Source organism: Carettochelys insculpta, chromosome 9 (assembly GCF_033958435.1).
Source record: "Carettochelys insculpta isolate YL-2023 chromosome 9, ASM3395843v1, whole genome shotgun sequence".
Classification (NCBI taxonomy): Eukaryota; Metazoa; Chordata; order Testudines; family Carettochelyidae; genus Carettochelys; species Carettochelys insculpta.
The window spans coordinates 23,581,357-23,603,209 of record NC_134145.1 but is presented as its reverse complement, the minus strand read 5'-3'; the positions used below and the strand labels follow the sequence as shown (position 1 = coordinate 23,603,209).

At 41.7% G+C, this 21,853-nt stretch overlaps 1 protein-coding gene across 5 annotated transcripts in view; it reads left to right on the top strand.

Annotated features, from left to right (window-relative positions):
• The window catches only part of SLC44A5 (solute carrier family 44 member 5), a 198,542-nt gene that overhangs the window by 85,371 nt on the left and 91,318 nt on the right, over positions 1 to 21,853 (top strand). For 3 of the 5 annotated variants that reach the window (XM_075002430.1, XM_075002429.1, XM_075002427.1), the window contains exon 2: positions 18,117 to 18,165. The exons of 1 other annotated variant lie outside the window; for it this stretch is intronic. In XM_075002430.1, coding sequence (XP_074858531.1) covers positions 18,117 to 18,165 — 49 coding nt within the window. Of the gene's footprint in view, positions 1 to 2,317; positions 2,500 to 18,116; positions 18,166 to 21,853 lie in introns of those variants that run through there. One more of the 5 variants, XM_075002428.1, reaches the window with a different exon arrangement.

Here is a 21,853-nt window from a genome sequence, read left to right as displayed (position 1 = left end):
AAAGCAAAAAGACTAATAAATTATTTTGTTAGTCTTTAAAGTGCTACTGGACTGCTTTTTAGTTTTGATAGTATATAGACTAACACGGCTATGTCTCTTCTACTATTCTTATTTTGGCATTAGTGGAGGGGGATCGAGCGAGTCAGACTGTTATGAATAGTAGTAACTCTAGCTTATTATTCTAGTTCATTTCAAGAAAAGGATTCCAAAGTACTTTAAAGTCTATGGAACTGATTCTTCTTTTGTTCCGGCTGATGTAAGAGCCTGATACAAAGCCTGTTGAAATGCATGGAAAGGGCATAAGTCAGAAGTAATTCCAGTAAAGTGTCTGGAATTTTAAAAATATAAGAGAATTCTGAATCTACAGTTAAGATCCATCTATTAATACAGAAAAGCTTTATTGTGCTGCAGGAGGAATAGCTACACATACAGTGCATGCAACACTCCCCAAAGGCAAAGAAACTAACATTAAAAGTATGTACTTTCTTCTCCTCCTCCCACCTATATTTGTCTTTCCCTTGCCACAGCTACTGTACAACCCTAAGCACACACCACAATACTAACTGGGGTCTCCTTTTGCACTTCTGCACATGCCCATCCGGAGAAGTGGCCTATGCAACGAGCCTAGAACGGGGTCAGCAACCCTGGCATGCCCCTATGCAGCCGTGAGCTTGCTCAAAGCTGTGCTGCCTGTGCATTGACAAAAGACCAGCTAATGCTACCAACCACCACCTAAATGGTAAAGCTCTGCATTGTCATTTATTCATTAATTAAGCTGTTGTCAGTAGGACTATCAGTGACTTTAAAAAGAATCACCAGCACTCAGACTATACATAAAGATCAAAAGGTCAGATTTCAGTGCTCTGCTTTGGGAAGGTTACTGAGCCCTGACCTATAAGGAAGTGGGTGTTTGCCCAGGAAAGCTTATGCTCCAATAAATATGTTAGTTTATAAGGTGCCACAGGACTTTTCATTGTCTTTGTGGGCGCAGACTGACATGGCTACCCCTCTGATACTTGTTTGAAGCAGTTGGTTATGTTGGGAGAAGACTATTTAGTGAAGGGTTATGTTGAGAAAGGTAGTTAGAGGGGCTACCGTAGTCTGGCATCTCTACAGGTCTGTGTTATGGATATTGCAATCCTCCATCCCTTCCTAGGAAAGAGCTCAGGAGGATTGCTGGTTCGTTCCCAGGCTGCTTTGCCACTGAGAAGCGCTTCTCATACCAGCAAGCCAATGGTTTTTGCTCTGCAGATCTTGTCAGTGATCTTTGTTGTCCTGTCTAGAGTCCTGTCCACATCTTCCTTCTAGGTCAGGGTTCAGGAACCTTTCCTAAGCGGAGTTCCGAAATAGATATTACAATTTAAGGGCTGGTATTTTCAAGCTGTCTTTAAGTGTTAAAAATACAGAGTAATTTTTCAGCTGTAACAGCACCCTGGAAAAAAGAACCTCACAAACAACCCACCCAACATTAATTGCCATATATAAAAACCCTCTGCACTTGTAAGTAGTTAGCAGCAAATTTTATTTCTTTATAAATACAGTTTTTACTATACTAAACTAAGATAACTATAGTGGGTGAAATTAATTACTCAAGGTGCTCTGAAACCAACTACTCTGTACGCACTTGTAATTGGTGGAAATGAAAATCTTTTAAATTCCACAATGAGCTGACATTGGCACTCATCACAGAATTTTTTTTCAGGCAAATGTTTGGACCATGTTTAACTGACAGTCTCTTTTTGGCTCCCACTAACCAGCCCCAAAGCAACAAAAAAGACGACATGGAATTACAGCTGTTGCACACACGTCAAGATTTTTTTTTTTTAATTCTGTATCTTGCTATTCCATGCACATGTAAACTCTGATATTTACATATGCATGGAATAACAACGCACACACGCCCAAAAATGTGCCCAAGAACAGCAGAATTTGCACCATTAGTGATATCCTTACTCTTTCTTTGCTTGCTTCTATCTTCTCAAAGGTTTATTTTACCACATGTTGCCAGTTTGTCACTGATTCTCTTTTCCTGTTCTTTATCTGGGTGGGTATGGTAGAGGCTCCATAGTACTAGTGGTGAGGCTGGCTTTGATTCCCCCATCTGTACTTTCTCAAACAAACTCTCATCCAGATGATACTGTGTTCTCCCCTTAGAAATATGGTTCATCTTAGTAAGAGCTTTGAGAGAGCTTCTCTGTGACATTTATAGAACCAGACTGGCTGGACTAGGTAGGTGGGGCAGCGGGTGATATCATTTTTCTCTTAGTAGAAAGCCCTGCCTCCGTTGTAAGTTTCCATTGCTACTGGAGGAGCCTAGGCCACTCCACACAGCTGTATTTTTAAAGCTGGTTGAATAGTACTTTTGTGGATTAAGTCTATTGGGGAAACTGCTTCCAGCACAGAAGTTTGCAGTTAATACCCCATTTACACATAGTTTGCTAAATTGATCAGGCAGCAGTAATATGGCTAAAGAAGACGAAAACTACTACGGGAAACATGGTAATTTATCTACCTGCTTATGTTCTAAAAAATTGAAATAGTTTGTAAGGGCTCCAGCCAATGCCCACCGAAGTCTTTCCATTGACTTCTGGGGGCTTTGGATCAGGCCCTAAATGGCTTCAGTTAATTCCCTCCCTTATTTGTAAAATCGTGTTCTGTTCCAGTATGGAACCTGAAGCTATAATTAATGGTAGAGAGAAGGTAGAATTCATATAAATATGACTGATTCTCATTTTAAGCAAAAGATTTAACTTAGAAAAATTGCTGCAGTGCAATGAAATGTGACAGAAGTAATTTTGTTTATTATTTAGACTTTTTTAGAGTTGGAATTGGGAAGATTAATTTCATTTGACGTATTTGTTGTAATGGCACAATAATTCAACCTAAAATCCCTGTTATAAAATGGACTATGAAATAGATCTGCCTAGTCCGTGAAGAGTGATTATCATCTCAGTTTTGATCCTAGCAAGAAAGTGACTGTATAATTATTCCATACAGTCATCACTTCCTCCGTGCCTTCCAAACTCCTAAAAGTTTTTTAATAGCTTTCAGAATTAAATTTTTCTTTTTTTCACAATGTTGCTGATATAACACTTAACAAGTGAGTTGTTCACTTTCTTTTTTAAGGAGTTACTGAGAATAACAACAAAAACCTCTTCCTAAAACTACTCCCTCTATTCCTTCATTAGAGACAACTTCAGCCAGTAGGTAGAGTATTTGATGTGTAACTTAGAGAAGAACAAGCCCACTTTTAGTTATGTGCAATTATCATCACAGGTATGTGTGTGTTTCAGTGTAGAAATTCCTGTAATGCTGTAACTTACATTTGCTAATGCATTTGAACATGCTTTTGACTGAATGTATTTAGCATTCCTTAGGCAAACAATCATATTCATAATTTGTGGCATAGTTTAGAAAAAGAAGATGGGAGAGTGCTGTTGTATTGCTCTGTGCCTCAATAAGTACAGTGACTTGGTGGTGAGCCATATCCTTTGGAAGGAATTTGCAGCCGTGCAGAGGCTTTATTTTTGTTAATCAGCGTGACTGTCGGATAACATTCCTGGTTTGTTTTATTGCTGGAGAAGAAACTCTGCATTTCAGTTAGAGATCATTTTCTGGAGCACTTTGTCTTTTTATCCTCTTGCCTTTACCTTAGAAGTTACTGACTTTCATTGTAGAAATCTTGTGGAGTTTGCTGACACTCATATCTGATCCACAAGTGTATGTATCTTCCAGGCTTCCTTTACTATACACCAAATCATAATCTGTGCAGGAGTGTTATTGCTAACTCAGATGAAGCCAATTAGCATGATGAGTGCACTGTTAGTAGGGATGAAGTTTGTATAAGTAGCCCACTTCCTATAACACTTTGTATCTTGTCTCATTGGTTACCTTGTCAAACCATTCCTCTGAGAGCACAGGAAACTGCCCATTCTAACAAGTTTCATTAGTACAATGCAGTCCAACTGGAGGAAATGTCTATAAACAAAGTAAAACCCTATTGAAAAGTCATTATGCATTTAAAATCCTGGCCTGTTCCTATTTTCAGGGGCTCAGACATTTTGCTGCATGACAGATTAATTATATGTACTATTAAGGGGGAGGAAACAGATCCATTAAATATATGTATTGAGGGCCAGTTCTTGGCTGACCCTGATTTGTTAGTGCAGAGGAGGAAGGGAGAGAGACCTCACTTCCCACGCAGACTCCCAGCAGCTGGAATCCAGATGTTGGGAGAGAGGCAAGAGTTGAACACCTGGTCCCATGCCCCAGCTGTGGGGTGGGGCCCGGGCGACTCCTTAAGGTGTGTGTGTGAAAGTAATCGGTATGTAATAAAGCAGGGGATGCAGATTTGCCCCTTTCTGAGTCTCATTTCCTTTTGCTAGGATGCTCTGGTATGGTGAATACTGCCCTTGACACAGGGCAATAAACTTGGTCTAGTATGCTGTCAGGGGTAAGCCACAGTGTGCTGGTATACAGTAAAGTTACAAGTTCTGAATCCTGCCAGAAAAGATTTTTTTTCTTAATTTTTTTAGTCTGTGGAAGGCCTGACACTGTAAACTGAAGCAATACAGAGTGCAGGCATTTCCAGAGCACAAGTGATCAGCTTTCTTCTCAATATGCCCTTCCTTGCCTTTTCTCTGGGCTCCCTTGGCTTAGGGGGCTTCAATGTGACAACATAATCTGTGTCCTGTACTTACCAGCAGTCCTGCCACACGCACAGCTGCTCTGGAGTGATACACCGCCACATTTTCCTTTGTGGTAAAAACTGTATTTTAAGGGGTTACTACAGTGGGAGAGGACAAACGGTCTCATGGGACCTGCGGTGTTTGTTGTACTGGGCCTGTGAACATTTTGATAAGGTTTTTCTGATATGAAGCATGAGACCGAAGTCTGAATTTGGTTAATGAGTAAAGGCAGTTTTTGAAATATATTTATTTGAGCTTCTCTCTAAGCATAACTCTTTATTTTTAGATATCTTTGTGTTACAATTTTCCAAGAACTTACCATTTTTTTACTGCAAAAATTAAAATTAACTTCACAATTTTCAGGGTGAATACAGGGGTACGGAATGACAGGAAAAAAAGTGACAAATAGAGGAAAGTAAGAATATTGAAAGTCCAAGCAGATTAATATAGTAGTTTGGTTCATGAACTGTGCATCTCTGTCTTTCACTACATTGCCTTATTTCAACAGACCACATTGTATTTATACTTGGACTGATGTATTATTAACATAAACAGATGCACCTAATTAAATGGATTGGATTTTCTTAATGGATTGGATTTTCTTAGGATAACTAATGTGTTCAGGTACTTCAGTGGTTCAAAATTTGTGTGGACATTGGTAAGATCTGAATAATACCATTTGTAAAATGTGAGGACTTATTTTTACAACAAACAAACCAACCACCAAGGGCCTCATCTCTAGTCTAACTGCACCAAAATGGGCACAACAGATTTGTCCTATCAGAACTGTGCCTGGAGAACTCCTGTGCAAAACTTTCCTGTTTGTTGTTTCTGTTCTGTAGTCAGGGACTAAGTCTACAGTAGCTCCCAACTTGGAAGGGAGCGTGGTAAGTAGGGTGTCGGCAGATTACTAAGGAAGTGCTACAGTGTAAAGGAGGAGTAAAGGGACTTTGAAGTACCCGCAGGTTAGCCATGGCTACATGCAAGCCAACGCTTCGAACTTTGCTGCTTCGACGTTGCCGCGGGGGAGAATTAGCTTAATGAAGTGCTGCATGTGCACCGCAGCACGTCATTAGTAATCTCCCAACACCCTGCTTACCATGCTTCCTTCCAAGTTGGGAGCTAGTGTAGACACAGCCAGGGAGATATCCAGAAGAACAGTGCCCTACATGTTGTCTCTGAGGGGCCTCCTGCCGTTTAGGGAAAAGAAATGCCACGTTTGGTGCCAAAGTTACCATTGTAGGGAAATTTGCAACTTTATGGAGTGAGCTGTGTGCGCTCAAGTAAGTACTTTGTGGGAGGAACTTGTCTCATTGTTACGGGTCTGCACAGCACCTAGCACCATTGGATCCTGGTCCGTGTCTGGGCCTCCAGGGGGCTAGAGTAATGCAAATAATAAATACTAATAATGATGGCAGTGAAGTTGGATGGAAGGCTGGTACTGACGACTGCAGATGGGAGCAAGAGGGTAGGAATGGGGTTGGAGAGGAAAGGCCATAGAGCAAATGTGTGATGTCAGGGGAATGCAAGAGCAGAACACATCAGAAGGAAGTGTAAAAACTGTAACAGTGTGACAGAGGTTGGGGACTGGCATACACTAGAGAATTAGACAGAGCCAGTTGCATTCCTCAGGGCTGTGAAAATTCCACACCCATGGCTAATGTTCCCTCTAATCTTGTCTATTCCTGTGTGGAATATTTTTTGTGTGCACGAAGGCATGTGAGAATATGGACCATCAGTAAAAAAAAAAAAAAAAAAAAAAAACTAGCTGTGGACACTCAGCTAATAAGCTGGGAAGTATTTGAATCACTCCTGAACACCTGTGCAAGCACCCAGCTTATGGGGAACACTGTCCCTGGGCAACATAGTTAAGCTGACCTAATTCTCCATGAAGAAAGTACTTGGTCAACAGAAGTCGTCTTCCATGGACTTAGCTGCCACCTCTTGGGGAAGTGGATTAATCACAGTGATGGGAGAATCTCTCCCATCAGCACAAGTAATGTCTGTACTGGAGTGGTACTGTAGTGCAGTTGTAGAGTTTTGAGTGTAGACAAGCCATGAGTAAGGTAAAATAGGGTGCTGACATTTAACTGGTGGTTCTAATCCAGCTTTGGTTGTTTCAGCACTGAGGGATGCTTAATACATCATAGAAACAGAAGCAAAAGGAACCTTGGGAGGGCATCATGTCCAGTTTCTGCACATATGGCAGTACTAAGCACTATCAAACTCAGAGGTGGGAAACCTTTTTGGGGTTGGGGGCCATTGACTCACAGACAAATCAGTTGGTGGCCACACAAGTGAGAAGCAAAACCAAAAAGCGCACACTTCACTGACATAATCTCTGACTGAAAAACAGGACAGAAAGGACACTTCTCTCGTGCCCCTCGCGCACCAGCCCCAGAGCCTGTGGGGACCAGGGCTAGCAGATTTTGTGGGCACTAAGGCTCTGGGGTGAGGCCAAAAATGAGGTGTGCAGGGTGGGAGGGGGCTGCCAGGAAACATGCGTGGGGTGTGGATGGGAGGACGGGTGCAGGAGCTGGCTGGGGGTTAAATGGTCTGGGAGGGTGGTAGAGTGCAGGAGCAGGCTGGGGTTGGGCAATCTGTGCAGGAGTGGAAGTGCATAAATGGGCTGGGAGTGGAGGGTCTGGGCCAGAGCAGGGCACAGAAGCAGTCTGAGCGTGTAGGCTCTGGGGCTTGCAGGAGTGGGTTGGGGAGGGGGTCTGGGTAAGAGAGGGTACGGGTGCAAGCTGGGGTTCAGGATCAGGGTGTTGAGGGGGGAACTTACCCACCTCTGCCTCCCTGCAGCTCCCAGGCACTGCCCAGGCATTGGCAATTCCAGCCAATTACAGTGGCAGGGTGTGGGGGGGACTCTCTGGGCCGGGGCTTCTCAGCGCTGCCATTTGCCCAGCTGAGGTGGGAGGAACAGTGGTGGTGTGCAGAGACTGGAGCCGCTTCTTCACCTTACCAGGCAGAGCCCATGAGCCAGTTATGCCCCTAGGTTGCCTGACTCTGCCCAAAATGCTTTAGGACTCCACACTCCCTATCGTGCAGGAGGCCAGATGCTAGGGAGGCAATCCCCAAACCTCAGGGACTAGATGCAGGCAAGTTACAGGACAGGCGGAGGGTTCCCCATCCTTGGCAGGTGTTTGTCTAACCTGCTCTTAAATATCTCCAATGATGGAGTTTTCACAACTTCCTCAGACAGTTTGTTCTAGTGCTTAACCACCCTGACAGGAAGTTTTTCCTAATGTCCAAGGTAAACCTGCCATGCTGCAGTTTAAGACCATTGCTGCTTGTCCTATGATCAGGAGTCACAGAAAATTAATTTGTTTCCCCACCTCCTTGTAACAGCCTTTCAGGTACTTGAAAACTGTTTTCCTATCTCTTCTCAGTCTTCTCTTTGCCGGATTAAATAAACCCACTTCTTTCATTCTTCCCTCGTAGCTCGTGTTTTCTACCCTCTTAATCATTTTCGTCACTTTTCTCTGTACTTTCTCCAATTTCTCTCCGTTTTCCTGAAATGTAGCCCCCAGTACTCCAGTTGAGGCCTAATCAGTGCAGAGGACGGCTTACAACACTCCTGCTAATACATCCCACAGGGATTGCCTTTTTTGCAACAGTGGTACACAGTTGAGTTTCATTTATCTTGTGGTCTACTGTGACCCCTAGATCCTTTTCCACAGTGCTCCTTTTCAGGCAGTCCTTTATAATGCTCTTTCCACTAACATTGTAGTAGCTGCTTGGAATACAGTGCTCCCTGTAGTTAACAGAAATACATGAGATGTTCCTGCTGACACTGTACTGCATTTGTAACTTGGTATAACGCCAGTGGGTTTGTTGTTACTGCGTTCACAGCGTTAAGCACATGTTCTGATGAAAAATGACTATAGCCTATATGCCGCAGATATTTTTCAAACTTTTTTGGCTAATTAAAAGTTCTGCAAGCAGATGGAACCAATCTATGCTCTGCTGGCATTCTCCTCCACAGGGCTGTAGCAAAACGTGAGACCCAACTGATATTCTTGACATTCAACCTGACATGTGGGGGGTGGGGTAGGAGAGAGGTTAGCATGTACGTTGTTGCTCCTTCGCCAGGATAAAGCAGATTTGGGAGCTTTGTCCATCAGGTTTAGAAAAGAAGTTGGTGACATGGTGTTAGACAATTTTGCTAAGAAAATACCGACGTATGAAATATATAAGGTTGAGTTCCCTTGACTAGCAGTGCCAGCAAAACTGAGTGTGGGCTGCTCTTTTCTGCTTGCACTGCAGCTCAGGCACTGCTGCCTCGTTCTAAGAAGTAGCTGCCTTGCTCCCCTTCACCCCCATCTCTTTCCAAGACCCACACAAAAGGCAAATAGTATCCAACTACTTAAACCTACTCTGGACCCATCTTTCTTCTCTCTCTTCACTTCACACTTGGAAAACCTCAAGCCCAAGATTCCCCTCAAATGAATGGTCTAGAAAGCAGCTGCTTTTGCAAACCAAAGGCGTCTCAGGCTACATTTACACTAGAAGAGGTGTGTTTGGAAAGCTATGCTGGTAGCATAGTACATTCCTAACGTAGGTGCAGTTATAGTAGCTGAAAAATGCATTTGCCAGTATAGCCTATGCTGCTTCCCCCTGAGCAGAACAAGCTATGTGCACTATTACAGCTGATAGAACTGTGCCTGCCTTTGGGTTTCATTCCAGTACAGAAGTGTTTAAAAGTCAGCCCTCCCCCACAACTTTCCCATATCAGCAAAAGCTTCTGTGTGGACCTAGCCTCAGAAAGGCCTAAAAGACCATGCAAAGAGGAGTGCTCCAACTCATGAAGTATCCTTAACGAAAGTTATGGGCATTTGCTTCATGGCATCTTAGATTCTTTCAGTGGATAGTTTTGTGCTGCGTGCTTATGTATCAGTAATATTTACTATGCAAGTTATTAGCACCCTTCACCATAAACTTATAACTTTACTGCTTGTTACAGCACGCTGCTGATCAGCCTCTCTTCCTTGATAGAGAAAGAGGCTAGGGCAGGGGTTAGCAAGCTGTTCAAACCAAAGAGCCAAAGTGCACCAAAATTTAGAACAAGTGGTCAACATAGAACCAGTATATAATGCCCATAGGCATGACTAAAAATACACAACTTACTATTATTGCATGATGATTAATAGCAGCATAAATGAAACCTATTCATAGACTTCATTCAATGAGACTTCTGCTGCTCCATCTTTTGGCACATTTCTTTGAAGTTTTCATTTTCACTGGTCAAATTCAGCTTCATGAATGCATTGAGGCTGTCTTGTTGAGTCTTGAACAGACATTGCTTTTGATGTGATTTCAAATGAGAGAAAGCCTGTTCACACCTATATGTGGAGCTAAACATTGAAAGTAATGTCAAGCTTACGTTGTGCATGGTGTTGTATGCGACAGGAAGTTCTTTCCAAGTTTGCAGAATCCAATTATCATCCTGCTCCAGTTTCTTCCTGCCAATTTGTGCAGTTTTGCCAGTTCTGTATGTTGTCAGGCAAGGCATTCTAAATCAGAATTCATCTTGATGAATTTCTCCACCCAGATGTCTGACTCCTTGAAAGCTGCTATTTCCCTTTCCAAATGGCTGACTGAAATGCCCAGATTAGGGTAGGGATGGGGAAGTTGCAATATGACAGAACCTGTAACAATGTAAATGTGGGGTATATGTTCAGGGGCTGGAGGAGCAGGTGGGGAGGAATCAGTGAGGGTAGGGGACACGGGGGGGTGGAGTCAGTCAAGGCTGGGGGATGTTTGTGGGAGTCAGGGCTGGGGATGCATGGGAGAAATGGTTGGAGATGAGGGGAGAGGGCAGGTGTCACACCTGATTCCCCATCCTGGTGCTTCGAGTGCCGGTAATGAGGTTTAGCTAGTCAAATAAAACAATGGTAGACCCTGTCTTTGCAGTTCTCAGAGACCGCAACCTTTTCCTCATTTTAGTCTTCCCTGAAATCAACCAGTAGCTGCCACCGCCAAGTGTACAAAAATCCCCTTTCCAGGAAAGAAATCATTTGGAATCTCTTCCACAAGGCCAAAACCCAGCAACCTCCATTTCCCAAGGAGTTGGAAAGAAATAACAAGAATATCCTATAAAACAAATATGCAGGGAGCTGTGAGCTCTCTGGTAACATGTCTGTGGCCAGGCATGTAGTTGTAAGCCCCTGTGGGACACACAGGATCAACTAATACTTGTTAACAAAGAAAAAACACTTGTATTATTAAAACAAGACTATCTTCGCAAGCATTATAAATGGCTTAGTGTTTAAAAAAAATATGAATTAAAGAAAAGCACAGGGATTTTCCCCTGGGTCAGATTCTTGATTGCAGAAGAGAGAACGAAAAAACAGCACAGATGTAATTTCCAAACCCCCAGCAATAGAAGCAATAAACCTTATGTGACTACCCAAACTTTTCCCTACTCACATTTTCTGATGAGCCCAGCGTATCTGTTCTGGAAGAGCTCATTCTCTCCTCTTGGTCGTTGGAGAGACCCCCCTCTTTTTTCTCTCTGTTTTCTAACAAAGGAGAAATGCTGCTGTGATTCAGTTTCAGGTTTGAATTTTTCCTGTAGCTTCTATTGGCTTTTTGCCAATTTCCCCCAAACCTCCTCCCTCACAGGCAGGTTAGTTTAACCCTTTCCTAGTTCTCCAGGTAAGTTTAGGCTTTCTTTTGCAGCTCCCATTCATAACAGCAGTAGAATTTATGAGCTCACATACCCTGCCACAACCAAAACACTGTCTTCAAGAGAGTGCCTGGGCAAGGATTTATCATGGAAAATACATTTTTGTTATTTCCAGGATGATCGTTTTATGGATACCGCATAATATAAATTCAGTGGTTTTAGTGGAAATGCTAACGGCATCCTAAATTTATCAGCATTAGTGGGTGGCACAATATTTAAACATTACTGAGAGTTAAAATGCATACTACCACGTACACTGCTATTGCATCCTGACTTTATTTTCAAAAAGGAAGTTGGAAATCTGCCTTTTGCAGTATGGTTTTTTAAATGCAAATACAGCTCATCTTTTAAAGTTTGAATTCTTTGTGGAAGAAGTTCTGAGATACTTGAGTGAACGATACTGTGGAAATGTAGCTTGCAACATGCTGCTGCGAAATCATTGACAAGAGTGACACAAAACTGAACAAACAGCTTTCAAAGGTGGCAGATTTACTGGCTGTGAGTCTGAAGAGTCAAGACCACATTAAACTTCATTGCTTACATGAATTTAGACTGTTTGAAAAGAGAATATTAATACACATGCACATACATGGCCAGCTCCTCAGTTGGTGTAAACTGGCATAGCTCCACTGACTCTCTGTATAATGTGTAATACAAATGTGACTATAAATTCTTTCCTTTTGGCACAGCAGCTAAAATCATATGGATGTAAAGGTTGTGAATTTGAGCACTTTGTGGATTTGATACTGTTCTTTAGTTATTTTATTACAGAAGATGACTTACTTCTCTGTCACTTGTATGTTACTGCTGAATCACTTTATTGTAAGTGTTTATTATAGGTGGTATTTAACTTTCAAACTTAACTTTATTATCTCATATTACCTCATTTTATTACACCGGAGCCCCTGTGACACTGATATTCTCTGTTGGAATTTTGGTTTTAGTTCTGCTCTGTCCAACTAAGTATCACAGACAGTGAAGTAAAGCCTATTTGACATTGGCAGCTGCAGGGTGTGTACAGCACTAAGAAAGCGTACCATCCTACATTTCCTTCCTATAATACCTGTAGCATAACCAGTGATATTTTCAGGGCTCTTTTGTATTTCATCTTTTCTGAATTTGTAGTGAGAAGTAGAACTGATAAAGTGGAAAACTGTTTTAATTTAGTTTTTCTCATTAGCCTGTAGAAGATAGAGAGTTCTGTAAAGATGTTATCACTTGGAATGGCTTTGTGAACTCATGATAAATGGACTCACCCTCAGCATTTTTCTTTAGTGACTCTTGTGTATAAAGGTGTAATGGAAGAATTTTACTTTTAGCATAGCTATTTTAAAAGCGTCTCCCAAAACAAGTAAGCTAGGGTGAACAAACTGCCTATTGATCTTACATACTTCCCTTCAATAGTTTCTTTGGTTGTTGCCAACACATTACATCCTAAGAGGTACATCGGAAACCACTAGCTTTGCTATGCCTGGCCTGATGAAAATATATTATTTACATGCTGGTTTGTACAAGTGAAATAAACATTTGCTATAATGTGTTACTTTTTATTATTAACAATGTTTTTTAAAACTATCTAAATTGAGACATAAGATGTAGTCATGTTACATTAACCTTTTATTGGTAGAATAAAAATATAGGTGTCATGTTGTGTTTCTTCAAATCTGCCATATGAAAAACATTGCTAGATTTCAATGGGTACAACTGGGGTTGTGTGTGCTTCTTTTAGAGTAGAATTTGGCCCAAAGTTAAAACAAACGTTACTAAATATAGGGCAGACAAATCAACAGTCAATACTATGTATAGTGCTTATTAGGAAAAAGTGTACTACTGCACCTCTAAACCCACATAGAATGTCTTTATTTGTTCCCCTCAAAGATCAACAATGAGTTAGTTTTACTTGTTTGGAGATGGAATAAAATGACCTACCTAAAAGCTCATGTCCTTGCACATTGGAAGCATCATTAGCATTTTAAATATAGCTGTAAGGTTCTCTACATTTAAAAAACAAAATATTGACTACAAAATGTACTCCTCTTCTTAGTAATATGAACTGAAACGTATATGGATTTTCCTGTATTAATAGTGGTTACATCTTTCATTTTTTTTATGTGCGGACAGACAACAGTAAAAAAAAGAAGTCTCTGTAAACATGGAAAAGTCTACATTTACTGTCAAAGTCTTATATAGATGTACAAGTATGCATTGAAATATGCAAACAATTCACAATGTCTTTTTCAGAAATCCCTAATCTCCATACTGACCAACGTTAACTGGAAACTTCACACTGACACCAGCAGACCTCACGTGCGCTTTGCATGCAGCAGACTAGGGCAGCTAGCTAGCTTCAGTGGGTCTAGTCACAACTGTAAGCACCCACCCTTGTAGCAAGGGTCTTAGGGGCTGGACCACATGAGGGACCGCATACAATGTAAAGCAATAGGAAGATCTGTTTTGCAACTGGGGCACGAGAAATTGCTCATGATGACTTACATACAATGTCCAGGGAAGAAGAGACCCTAATGGTTTAAGATCAGTGTTGGCAATCTGCCAGAGTAGTTCAAGAAGAAAGCTCAGTTGGTCTCAGGAGACCAGTATTTTATGTTTATATCACCTCTGTCATCCAGAAGGCAGGGTGCCAAAGTGCTTTGCAGACTGATATGTATTTAGTGTCTGCTGTGTTGCTGCAGAGGTACCAGACCAAGTAGAGCTTTGTGATGCTCAAAAACTTTTCACTATTAGTAGTTGGCCCAAACTCCAATATAAGAGATTCTTAGTCACCTTATACATATATACTAGCATTCACAGTAGCAAGTGTTCTCTTTAGGTTATAGTATGAACCTTCTGTATTCATTTGCTCGTGTCTTCAGCTTTGAGGCTGAAATTTTCTGTGCTTGGCCTCAGCCTACAGGGTAAGCTGTGTGGGTTATTTTATGTTTTGATTTATATAGAAATTTTGGGATAAGTCTCTTCAGCCATATATGAGCTCTGGGAGAATGTGGAGTGTTGGGGAGAAATGCAGTCTTGCAGGTTTAAAAAAATATAGGGCTTTGCTGAGATGATCCTTTAAGATGCCTGTTTGAAATGAGAATTGGTCTATTTCTGCATCTCAAACTATGTAACATCCTGGTGGTTACAGGTATACTTGGTAATATGGGCTTATTCATTGCATATTTACAATTTGATAGCACTTTCAAAGCTGTATGAATAGCTCTAAATGAACTGAAAGAAGAATATAACAATCTATGTTGAATATCTGATGCCTTTTGTTGCAGCAACCTAGCTGTAGATGTTGTTCTGTGATTGCCTTTCTTGAACAGATGGTTTTTAGAGATGGACTATGGTTTGTTTCACAACTTCATCTTATACCCCCTCCTTTCCTTAATTATACTTGTTCATTTTGATCCTCGTCCATCTGTGGTATTGATTATTGTATCTTCTGCCTAAATCTTCATTAGGCTTTCTAGTCAGAAATATGTGACTGTGTCAGTTTGATGTAAATGGTGTGAAGGGGACAATATACTGCAAATGTACTGTGAATTGGAGAGGCAGCCCTGACACTAATTGGAGCCCTCAGACCTATGTAATTAGGTTTTTGTCCTAGGTAAGTAGGTTAAAGACTGCAGTGGTTTCATCGATAAATGATCTCTTTCTGATTCACGACAAATATCAGAGTCCTGCTGTTCTTAGCTCTGTGAGCTGCCCCTTTCACATTGTTGGTGGAGATACCACTGCAGTTGCTGACTAAGGCAATGTCTACACTACACGACAAAGTTGAATTTCAGGCACTTAACTTGATTTTTACAATGTCACTATCTTTTTCACTGTAAATACCATTAGGTCGATTTTAGGGAGTGCTAAGATCGGTATTATAACACTGTGAGAAGCAACTCGATGTAGCACCAAGTTTGAATGTAAAAGTTCAAATTAAGGCTCGCGTGGAAACACCATGTCTTTTAACAGACATCATTAAAATCATAGAATTGTAGGGCTGGAAGGGACCTCAGGAGATCGTCTAGTCCAGCCCTCTGCCCAAAGCAGGATCAACACCAACTAAATCATCCCAGCCAGGACTATGTCAAACTAGGATTTAAAAACCTCTAGGGATGGAGATTCCACCACCTCTCTAGGTAACGCATTCCAGTGCTTCACCACCCTGCGGGTGAAATAGCTTTTCCTAATACCCAGCCTACATCTCTCCCTCTGTAACTTGAGACCACTGCTCCTTGTTGTTCCATCTATGACCATTGAAAACAGTCTGTCTCCATCCTCTTTAGAGTTCCCTTTCAGGAAGTTGAAGACTGCTATCAAATCGCCCCTCAGTCTTCCCATCTGGAAACTAAATAAAGCCCAAATATCTCAGCCTCTCCTCATAGGTGCTCCAGCCCCTTAATCGTTTTCATTGCCCTCCACTAAACCCTATCCAGGGTGTCCACATCCTTTCTATAATGGTGCCTCCAGAACTGGATACAGTACTCCAGATGTGGCCTCACCAATGCCAAGTAGAGGGGAATAATAGCTACTCTAGATATGCTGGAAATGCTTTTCCTAATATACCCCATATACTCTTAATACACCAGATAAGCTGTTAACCTTCTTGGCTACAAGGGCACTCTGTTGACTCACGTCCAGCCTCTCATTCACTGCAATCCCCAGGTCCTTCTCTGCTGCATTGCTACTCAGCCAGTGGATCCCAAGCCTGTAACAATGCTTGGGATTCTTCTGTCCCAAGTACAGGACTCTGCACTTCTCCTTGTTGAACCTCATCAAATTTATTTTGGCCCAATCCTCCAATTTGTCTAGGTCGCTGTGGACCCTATCTCTACCCTCCAATATATTTACCTGACCCTCTAGATTTTAAATAAAGTGTTTTTTGGCTCTTTTTTCCCTTGAAAAATGTTCCTTTTTACTTTCTCTTTAATGCTCTGAGGTTTATTATGAGTTTAATGAACAAAACCACAACTTCAGCAACAGCAAATTTTCAGCTTAATTTGAAACCTGAATTAATCTGCAAAATACCAGGTATTAAATTAATTTTGCAAGGATGGGGCTTGGTATGGAAGGAGTTGGAAAGAAAGCATTTTATTTCAAACTCATGCTTATAGTTATCTTCTAGGTAAGTAGTTCTAGAAATAAATAACTGCAAGCCCAAAAGGAATTTAACAGCATGGAATGTTTTCTCATGAAATATGAATCTAGAAGAAACACATTGGGAGGAGTGCCCTGTTCAAGATAATTGCAGAAATGATCTTGTGTAATGTCTTAAATATCATTACAATTTTCCTTATATTGGCTAGCTGTATTTGATAATTGTTGCTCTCAATAAAATTCAAGAGGAGTGCCATCTCAGGGGTAGCCGTGTTAGGGTATGTCTGTACTTACGGAGGTGGGGGTGAGGGTCAGAGCGCCACTATCAATCTTCCGGGGATGTCATCGTGAGCCTAAAGATCCCTCATCTACACCAGGGAAGAAAGGCAATCCTGGTATGTTGATTCTAGCTATGCAAATGGCATGGCTAGAATTGCGTATCTGGGATCAACTTTGATCTTTAGTGTAGACCAAGCCTCAGTAACTCCACACAGAACAAGAAGTCTTGTGGCACCTTAGAGACAAACAAACTGTATTAAGTCATGAACTTCTGTGTGTAAAGCCCATTTCATCAGATGAGTTGGAGTGGAAATTATAGCAGCAAAAGAAGTTACCTGTCAATTGTAGGATCAGTGTTAATGAAGCAAATTAAGTCCAGCTGGATATGTCTCATTCATAACGTGATGTGGAAATGTGAATATCAAAAGCAGGGAAATTGCCTTTGTAAAACATAAACCAATTAATATCTTTATTCAAGTCCAAGTTGAAGTGTTGAATTTGCAAGTGGATTCCAGTTCAGATCCTTTCCTCTGTAATCAGGTGATAAAATCAGGTGATAAAAATCTCCTGTAGAAGAATGGCTATTTTTAAATCCACTCTTGAATGTCCGTGGAGGTTAAAATGTTCCCCTACAGGATTGTGTGTGTTAAAACACCTGATGTTGGATTTGTGTCCATTTATCCTTTGGCACAGGGACTGTCCGGTTTGGCCAATGGCAGAGGGGCATTGCTGGTGCAATGGCCAAACTGGGCTGCTGATAATCTGTTTGTAGGCTAGATATCTCTGCATACTGCCATAATGTGGCATTGGCTCCTATAAAAGCCATTTCTCACAATCAGCCTGGGGTAAAACCCTGGAGTGAAAATAATTCTGTTAGCCTCCATTCAGATTCTGCTGTTGCATAGGAATTGCAGACATGGGTCCAAATCGTTAGCTTAACCTAGCAATCCAGTGGTTAGGGCACTTGTCTCTTATTCAGGAGACACAAGCTCAGTGTTCAGTTCTCTGTTCTGCCACAGACCCTGTATGACTTGGGGCAGATCAGACTCTCTCCACCACATGGCCATCTGTAAAATGGCACAACAGCACTTCCCCCCACCTTGCAAGAGTGTTGAGGATGAATATATTAAAGCTTGTCGGTACTACAGTAGTGACAGTGGCTAAATAAGTACCTCAGATAGTTAGATATGCAAAGCTCTGACCTCTGCTGCAATCACAGAGCAGATCAGAATAAGTGAGGAGATGCTAGTATTTCTCTGAAGAATTAATTTACTGAAATGAAAAGTTGTTTCTGAAGGACTGCTGCTAAAAGAACATCATTCATATTTTTACCAGGATCTGTTTTTTATAATCTCTTATTTTAAATGCAGGTGAACCAAGGAAATTTGACCCAAAGTTCAGAGGACCTATTCACAACAGGTAAATCTCTTCATTTAGTACATTAAACTCTGATTAGTTTTACTATTAGTAGAGAATTAAGAATGCTGTTAATGCTGAAATGTTTGATTTGGCTCAGATATCTTTTTTATTTTTAGCAGGAGAAAGTGTTGAAGTTTATTCTTGCTATAACTGTGGAGCACCAATTGTTAGGGAGACTCAGTGGGTATGCTTAGAACCTTGGGAACATCCAAGACCACTGTATGCAGGGACAGCCCTTCATTGTGCAATACCTTCCGTATTGTACTACCGTGATTTTATCATCATGGTAGTACCTGACAAGAATCATTCTTGTAATTATTGCACTGATACCAGGGCCCAATCTTTCAGCTCTTACTCACATGCATATTGCTTATTCACATGAGTAATGCCATTGAAGTTTGAGGGTCTACCCTTGAAAGTAAGGATTATACAGTCAAAATGCAAATATTCTAATCTAATCATATGTTTAAGCAGCCTGCTAACTCTGACATCCTGCGAGAAGTTGTGATGTTCTGAAATTAGTAACCTAGGGGGAAAAAAGTGTTACCGGCCTTGAGCTTCATCTTGCAGCGCTTTCTGAGGTGTAATTTTCATTAGAGCTGCTGAGAGTTAAGGATGCTCAACCTCTGCCAGGATCAGACCTCATTGCATTGTTGCGGTTCTTGGACAGCCACAGAAATTAACTTTGCAATTCTTGGTATTATCCACTTGTTTGCTCTGTCGTTCACTATTACAAAAGTGCAGTTACCATGACAATCTCTGCCACATCAGATATTTATGCTATTCTATGTGTAAATTCTACTGCAGCTTTTTAGAGAAATCTCTGTCATGTAAAGCTAAGTAGATTTTATAATGCTGTGGTGAGAAGTGCAATCTAGGGACTTGATATTTTTTGTGATGTCCTTTTCTTTTAAATTAATGTGCAGTTTATGGAGTTTTACTTTTTTTCCCCTAATCTGTGTATTTTTTCAGAAAAAACAAGCAGCAAATGGCAGAAAGGATTCTCCTTGGTGGCTTTTTTCTTCTGTTCATGATTAGCTTTTGACAATAATGCCCTGTAATATCGAAGAAGCAGCCCTATAAGTCCAGGATTCTGGACATATTTTTTTTAGTTGTGAAAATGGTATTTTCCAGTGGCCACATGGGTATTACTTATTGGCTGAAATTGTTCTCTACCCTAGAGGGTCCCCTTGTGATGAATTGGTTAGTGTGCATGAACGAAATTTACCTCCTACTGGATGAAATCAGAAGAGTTCATCTGTGTGTCCTAGGCCCTATTCTTGTAACAATTAATGGAGATTTCTTTTTATAAAACACACACATAGAGTGGTCTGGTGGTTAAAGTACTAGCTTAGCACTTGGAAGGCCTAAGTTCAGTTTCTTGCTCTCACAGGCATCCTGTTTGTGTTATGGCAAATCAGTGAGCTACACCGTGCTTCAATTCACAACCATAAAATAGTCATGATAGCACTTTCCCATCTGAGAGAGTAGTTGTGAGGATAAATACGTTAAAGACTGTGATTTGGTGAGATACTGCTATGGTGGTGTGAGCCGATGCCCAGGTGCCAGCTAAGGGTCTGGTGGGGTAAAGGGGGTGGTGCCACACCAGCAGCTACGCTAAGCAGCCAGGGCAGGCTGGGTTCTTTGGTTTGTGTTTAGTTCGGGTACAGCAGCAAGAGGAAAATTACACTTAGAGAGGCTTTAACAGTTACTTTTTATTTATACAAAGATGGAAACAATTTAACTAAGACAAGTGATTAAAGTACAAGTTAGTACTCGCAGTTTTTAAAGGGGAAACAACACAATTTAACTTAAGAAAAGTTTTAGACAAACTAGCTAGCTTAAACTAATACAATTAATGTGTACACAAGAAAGGCAAGTTGCAGGTGTGATTTTCACCACTGCCTCTTAGACCTGGTGGAACCAGAGTCTTTCCCTCAATTCCTATAGGAAAGAAGTGTAGTACAGGTGTAATTCTTACCCTGCCTTCTAGATCTGGTGTGACCGAGAATCTTTCTCTCAATCCTTTGGGAAGAAGTAGATACGAACCAGGCGTCCCCAGTCTCGGGAGTTAATTCCAGACCTGGCCACCAGGTGTAGGTGATTGAAACTCAAAGGGGGGGTGGTCTGCCAAGCCCCTTTATACCACTTGTGGCACGTATGCTTCTTCCTGGTCTCAAGTGGCCAATTGGGAGAAATATGTTTGAACCCCAGGTTACCCGGGGAAGGTGCAAGGCTCAATTTGCACCTGTGAATTGTGGACAATTGGGCACCTTTGGAGGTGATGGGCGGGGGTTCCCCGTCCTTCCTGGGGAAGTAATCAAGACGTGTCAATTACCGAGATCAGCCAGAAGGGCGGCCATTAGCTAGCCCATTCACTGTCTGGTTTTTGTGTATAGTAGAGAGGCTGGGTGAGACAGCACACCTGTGTTCCCAGGACATCAAAGGCTGCCTGTCTCCCCTGCTTATGTCTCTCTCTTTGTCTCTCCCAGTGGGGGGGAGAAGAAGAAAAGGCCAAATGGGGGGTTCATGTCTGGCTACAGGTGGGCACCATATAAATAACTCAGACAAATACATAACAGAAAAATGATAGAAAACATAATTATGTACCAGAAAAAGCCCTCTCAGATTACCTTCCCCACCCCCAGGAGTGTAAGAGATTCATTATAGTGCAGTGAGCTCTAATGGACAGTAAAAGTTCCCCAAGTATGGAGTTGGACCTAACAACCTGCACCAACGTTCCAAGCTAATATAATTCTGCCAGTGACGTGCCTCCTCAGAGAAACTCCCTGCAGAGTCAACAGCTGTAAGAGTGACATTGCCCTGGCATGTGTTCCTGGCCTGGGTGTAGACGTACCTTTTGCCTGTAGGACCAAGAATTCTAAAAATGTGTGCAAGGCAAATCTGATCTCCATTTGTGTACACCTGGCCACAAGACATGTAAATCTGTATGTGCATAGTGGGTGGGGAAAGACATATCTCTAGTCCAGTTTCATAGGTTATCTCTATATATTGGTAGGAGAATAAAGCTGTGTTTTGTTTCACATATGGGAAGTACCTGCAATTCCTGTTCGCAAATTATTCTTGCACAAGCTTATAACGTGCTAGTAGAGAGGGCTGTAGGCTATTACATATGTATCCCTGCATCCCCCTTAATTATTCATCCTGAGAACACCTTGTAATACCTTAGTCCTTCTGAGCGCTCAGTTGGGCAAAGGGAGCTGCAGATGTGGATCTCTACTGAGGCCTGGGGCAGAGGAGCCTAAAACAGAGACTAGGAAGATTTCTTCTTTTAACACACCATCTAAGATTAAAGTGTGGTTCTGCGCTGAAAAGTGAGGATGCAGAATTGGTACTGTGAGGTCCCATAATCATTGCACCTCAATGTTCCCATTTTAAATGTCCTCAGTTCATAATAAAAAGATTTAGATTTTGAGTCTAGTTGCTAAGGATGTACCAGATGTGCAGAGATGACAGTCACATTATGGACTGTGAAATCTAGTCTCTGGCTGCACAGGTCTGAAGACAGAGTACAAGCAGTGTCTCCTGGCTGGGAACCAAGCTCCTGAAGGCAGCAGCAGCACAGTAGTAAGGGTGGCATGGTATGGTATTGCCACCTTTCTGTGCCGCTGCTAGTGCCGGTGCTGCTTTCAGAGCTTGGTGCCTGTCGCCAGCAGCTGCTTTCTCC